This window comes from Ochotona princeps, chromosome 1 (genome assembly GCF_030435755.1).
Source record: "Ochotona princeps isolate mOchPri1 chromosome 1, mOchPri1.hap1, whole genome shotgun sequence".
NCBI classification, from domain to species: domain Eukaryota; kingdom Metazoa; phylum Chordata; class Mammalia; order Lagomorpha; family Ochotonidae; genus Ochotona; species Ochotona princeps.
The window spans coordinates 6,667,316-6,673,315 of NC_080832.1; the positions used below are offsets into that span (position 1 = coordinate 6,667,316).

Sequence of the window (6,000 nt, forward strand, 5' to 3'; positions counted from 1 at the left end):
GACAATATGGCATGCAGGTGTAGCAAGCAGCATCTTGCCTTTAAGGTGTAAATGTCCCCAGTGAGATATTTACCCATACTTATTGATCAAAAGGTAACCACTGCATGGCATGTTGAATCAATATTTCAGGTAACACTGAACACTCCCTTCAGCGTCAGTCAGGGATTTTATTTCTAAAACAAGATACAGAGTATTTGCCAAGACCCCCTGGCATGTGGGCTGGGCAGGAAGTCTCCTCATGAAGTCACCAGTTAGGGTGATCATGGCCTCTAGGGAGTGCTTGGATGCAAGGCCCGCTGGGTTGTCTGTACCCCGACCCTTGCCCATGTGACACTGCACTGAGCCCCGGCTCCTGGCTCAGACTCCTGGCCCTTGTAGGTATCTGGGAATGGACCAGCCGACCGAGCCTCCTGCTCTCCCTTCTCCAGTCTGCCAGCCAGAGTTCACACCTGGGTGGAATTTAGGGGCTGCTCTCCGAGGACGCCACGATCCCAGCCACGTTAGCTACAGGCAGGCAGGTTCACAATACGTAGCACACACCATCCTGTCCACGTCCACATTAACTTCCCTGGCCGCCAGGAATCAGCCCTTGATGTACCAGGGCCTCCCACAGACCCGCAAACCTGATGCGTGACAGAGAGCTCAAGGCACAGAAAATTCCATATAACCGGGAAATAAGAGGACATAATGTAATTTTATTTTATAGCTTCTAAAAAAACTTTTGTCCCGCCAAAGTTAATTACAGTTGGTAACTTCTGAATATTTCTCTCATGTCCAAGAGAGGAAGAACTAAGACCTTGACTTAAAAAAGCACAACACACCGGGGAGAAGGCAGGCCTGCATCCCGTGAGTGACGGCTCTGCCCCGGGGCTGCTCCGCTGCACCTGTGGTGGTGGCCGTGTCTGCAGCGGCTCTCGGTTCTGTATTCACGCAGACAGGCACGAGCAGCGCCCGTGTCTCATTCATAGATCCGCCGAGGCTCCTGCAGCACCACACCACCTTCCGTCATGGCATTCTGCAGGCATTTCATCTGGTTTTGAAAATCAGAAAAGAAGGAAACCATTAAGTCAGAACCACACCATTCACTCTTCAGGAAACAGAAATAGACAACCGATTGGTTTTTACTAACCTCCCAGCCTGCTCTGGGTTGTCAACATATCCTAAGACTGACAGTAACCTACAGGGCTGTCAAGGGCCACAGCACCTCATGTTACATGAGCAGGATGGCTCCACAGTCGGTCACCCTGGGACTGACACCCGGCACACACTGACTCAGGCCAGCTCAGCCTCAACTTGGGTATTAGACCGGGAATACTAGTCCCCGCAGGGGAGGACTGTGCAGCACACATGAAACCATCATCGTATGTCTAATGTCAGGAATCAACAGAGCGGCTGGCATGCAGCTCAAGCTGCAGTCTGCAGTTCATGTCCTGGCTGTTCCACTTCATCCAACTCCCTGTTAGTGGCCTGGGAAAAGCAATAGCAGATGACGCAAGTGTTTGGGATCCTGTGCCCATATGGGAAATCCAGATGAAACTCCTGGCTCCTGGCTTCAGCCTGGCCCAGCCCTGGCTGCTCAAACTATCTGAGAGAATGAACCAGCAGGTGGAAGAACTCTCCAACTCTATAAATAATAGTAATAACATTTAAAAAAATAAAATTAGCACAATTTTTAAGTAAAAATGTGAAAACGCCAGTACCGAGTCTGAGGCTGCCTCCCAAGGGGTGGGCTGGTAGACCATGAAGTGAATCCCTGCTTCCAGGCACCTCTGGGCCAGTACCCGACCGATGGTCTCACAGGCCACCACGTTCCTGGTGCTGTACAGATGCTTCTTAATAGCCCACTCTCGGGTGGATGCCGAGACCACCACCTGGCCACTATGGTGCTCAACAAGTGCTTCCACATGATGCTGAGTTCTTGTCACTCGCAACCTAAAAGGGATGAGAAGACAAGGAAACCTAAAACAGTCTATGCAAAGGCAAATGCTCCGGGTGCTAACATTCATCAAGGGCTCAGGGTTCGGTTCATTTACTTCGAAATACTTAATCCAGATTTTGAGAAAAGTGCTTTGTCTCTGCCTTTACAAGAATATTCTCAGGCCCGGCGTCGTGGCCTAGCGGCTAAAGTTCTCGCCTTGAATGCCCCGGGAGCCCATATGGGCGCTGGTTCTAATCCCGGCAGCTCCACTTCCCATCCAGCTTCCTGCTTGTGGCCTGGGAAAGCAGTCGAGGACGGCCCAAAGCTTTGGGACCCTGCACCCACGTGGGAGACCCGGAAGAGATTCCTGGTTCCCGGCATCGGATTGGCACTCACTGGCCCGTTGCGGCTCACTTGGGGAGTGAATCATCCGGACGGAAGATCTTCCTCTCTGTCTGTCCTCCTCTCTGTATATCTGACTTTGTAATAAAAATAAATAAGTCTTTTTTAAAAAAAGAATATTCTCAGTAAGAACATACCAATTATTGCCACTTAGCTTGAAACAACAAGGAGGAATTGGCTCTTTCTACAGAGTCCAGTTTTATTTAAAGAAGCACTTCAAAAAAGGACTAGGAACAAGCAGAGCTAAGCTGCTACCTAAACCTGCTTCTTCCTAACACCAAAATAAATGTAAGAAGAAACAAAGATTTAAATGTGAAAGCAAATAATAAGGGTAACTCAAGTAGCACTCTGTCACTCAACACTGTCCCCTCGGGCCCAGCACAGTGACCTAGCAACTAAAGTCCTCGCCTTGCACATATCAGGATCCCATATTGGCGCTGGTTCTAATCCCGGTAGCTCCACTTCCCATCCAGCTCCCTGCTTGGGGCCTGGGAAAGCAGTCGAGGACGGCCCAAAGCCTTGGAACCTTGCACCCTCATGGGAGACCCAGAGGAAGTTCCTGGCTCCTAGCTTCAGCATGGCGCAGCACCGGCCATTACGGTCACTTGGGGAGTGAATCATTGGATGGAAGATCCTCCCTTCTGTCTCTCCTCCTCTCTGTATATCTGACTTTGCAAAAAAAAAAAAAAAAAAAAAAAAAAAACCAACTTATTAAAAAAAAAAAAAAAAAAGACTGTCCCGAAGCCCCAATTAATGGAAACACTGTAATTATAAAAGGTAATCACCAATACAGTCAGATAATTAAAACCCAAAGCGCTGGCTTCCTGCCACTTAAGTGGGAGACCCAGACTGAGTTCCCCTGCTCCGTGCTTCAGCCTGGCGCAGCAGTGGCTGCTGTGGGTATGTCGGGAAAAAGCTAGCAAATGAAGATGTCTTTCTATTTCAAATAAAATTTTAAAAATTAACTTTTAAAATACTAAGAATGACTTAAAGAAAATATTTAAATTAAGAGTCCAAGATTTTAATGCAAAATAGGTCGCATAAGATTTATAAAATTGCCTCTACTCTTGGTTCTACTAATATTTCTTGCAAAAACAAAACCCCATTAATTTTTTAGAGTGGATCAACAACCTTTTCCTATGAAATGCCAGGCAGTAAATAGTTTAGACTTTGTAAAGCACAGTCCTTTCAAACTGCTCACCTGAAGGCACTATGGAACCGTGACAGGCAGGTGACACACAAAACATGATAATGGGCATGCCTGTTACAAAAAAACTTTCTTTTGTAGACAATGAAAAATGAGTTTCAGCTGATTTTCACAAGTCATGAACATTTTTTCGTATTTTTTAAAAACAATTTTAAAACACATTTATTTTAAAGGCAGAGTGACACAGAGAGAAGGCTCTTCTAGCTGCTGATTCGCTTCCCGAAGTGCTGCAACAGCCGGGGCTGGCTGAGCCCAGGAGCCAGGAGCTGCGCCTGGCCTTCCCAACGGGGCTGCAGGGCCCAGGCGCTGAAGCCAGATTCCCTGCCTTCCTGGGCACATTAGCAGGGAGCTGGGTCAGAAGCAGCAATTGGATATGGGATGACAGCACCACAAGCCTTAATTTGCTCTGCCACAATCCCAATCCCTAAAAGCAGCTTTAACTTGTAAGCCAACTCTAGACAGGGGGTGCCAGCATGCCCACCTTTGTCTCAGTCATTTGTTCAATGAAGACGTAGGACTCTAACTTCCGAGGTCATTTCCTACTGCAACTTTCCAAAAGCCTCTACTAAGGCTGTTGTGATAGAAAAACGGGGGGTACCTGGGCTGCTTGTTACTTAACTGACTCACACACATATTAAGTTGATGTTGCAGGTTGATGTTCCCACAGCTTTTTAGACTCCAGTTCCAGAGGACTGTAAAAGTGAACTGCCCCCAGCCCCGACTACCAATCACCCCCTACCCACCCTCTCCTACAAAACTGAAGACTGGGAACAAAGAGAACTTTTACTTTTATTTTCTCCTTCCAACCAATGCCTAGTAAGCAATACAGGTCCAATGTTTGCTAAATAAATACAACACTTAGTTATGATTTTCAATTTGTTTGTTGTCACTCTTTATCCTCATTAAGAATTCTATTTTTGGGGTGGGCCTTGTTGCTCAGTGATGTTGGCACCCCATACGGGGGTTTGTGTCGTGGCTGCTCCACTTCTCCAACTCCCTGGGAAAAGCTGCAGAGGATGGCCCCCGTACCTGGCACCTGCCACCCACATGGGGGGTCCTGGACGGGGTTCCCAGCTCTGACTTTGGCCTGTCCATTGCAGCCACTTGGGAGTGCGCCAGTGGATGGAAAACCTCTCTTAACTTCTCCCTTTAACCGTCATGATTTAGTGTCCTGTTCTGAGGTCAGGTAAAACAAGGTTGAACCTTAGCTCTGCCACTTAGTACTAATCCTGTCTCCCTAAGCCTCAAACTCCTGCCCCTATAAAATAGGTAAGACTAGACAGGGGCTGGTTGCTATGGCTCAACAGCTAATCCTCCTTCAAGTGCCAGCATCCCAAATGAGTGCTGATCCGTGTTCAGGCTGTCACCTCCTATCTAGCTCCCTGCCTGTGGCTGGGGAAGCAACTGAGGATGGCCCAAGTTGCTGTATCCAGGCAGGATATCTGCAATAAGCTCCTGGCTCCTAACTGTGGATCAGCTCTGCTCTGACACTGCGGCCATTAGGGGAGTGAACCAGTGGAACACTTCTCTGTCTCTCCCTAACTCAGACTTTCTAGTAAAATAACTTATGAAAACCAATAGTAAGACTTCTGACATTCTTTCTTGAATCCCACCCCTTCCAAAATCTGTGCTCTGGAGAGAGCAAACGTTTGGACAGCGATGAGGATGCTGCTTGGAACAGTGCGGTCCCTCACTGAGACAGGGCTGAGTCCCAGCTCCACTTGCAGCTTCCGGCTACCCGCGGGAGGCAGCAGGTGGGAGTCCCTGGATGGTCAAACTCTGGCTCCTGGCTCGGGCCTGGGCTGCCCTCGCTGTCGGGCATTGCAGCAGCAGCCCTGTGCATGTTAGACTGGTTTCTCACTCTGCGCACTGTGGTGCAGCCAGGTCAGGCGCTGTCACACGCCGGCAGGAATTACCTGTGCCAGAACTCCCGCGAGGGCCACACCGTCCCCCAGCCCCGCTCCTTCCTAGCGACCGCTAAGAGCTCCAGATTGCGGGGATTCCGGTTGGTGAACTCCGGAGCCACGGCTTCGTTCTCCTGAGGGTCCACCTGGGGCGTCACGGCTGGCGTGGACCTGGTCGAGAGGGCTGCGGGCCCGCACCCTGAGAGACGCAAGCGACAGCACGGGTCACCCCGGGGACACCGCCCCTCCCTCGCTCCAGGCCACAGGCCAACGGCAGGCCCGCGTGGCCACACGCGCGGCCATCACAGAGCCGGGGACAGGCATTGCCATTACCGCGCTGTGGGCGATGGGGACGCGTGAGGGAGACACAGGGCGACAGTAATTACCGCGGCTCCTGCTAAACGACACCACCTCCCAAAGCCGCGACCGAAGTGCCATCGCTGTGAGGATCTCGGGCGAAGCTACAATAAACGCTCCCTCCTTCTCACCCAGCCCCCAGCAACTCTTCGGCTGAAGCCATATTGGATGGGTCGGTCATCAAAGTCGTCCAGGACAGAAGCCGCTCCCCA

The 6,000-nt window shown here is 50.1% G+C and overlaps 1 protein-coding gene across 2 annotated transcripts; it reads right to left on the reverse strand.

The window, feature by feature from the left end:
• Positions 1-675: 675 nt before the first annotated feature.
• MRPL18 (mitochondrial ribosomal protein L18) lies at positions 676-5,986 on the reverse strand. 2 transcript variants are annotated; one of them, XM_004595466.4, is made up of 4 exons: positions 5,818-5,979; positions 5,444-5,630; positions 1,701-1,932; positions 676-1,030 (listed from the first exon to the last, which is right to left on the reverse strand). In XM_004595466.4, exons 1-4 carry the CDS (start codon positions 5,867-5,869, stop codon positions 959-961), a joined length of 543 nt encoding a protein of 180 aa, XP_004595523.2. In that variant the 5' UTR covers positions 5,870-5,979; the 3' UTR covers positions 676-958. The 2 variants fall into 2 exon arrangements, with proteins under 2 accessions (XP_004595523.2, XP_036350083.2); XM_036494190.2 differs by having other exon boundaries at positions 963-1,030; positions 1,850-1,932; positions 5,818-5,986.
• Positions 5,987-6,000: the final 14 nt, after the last annotated feature.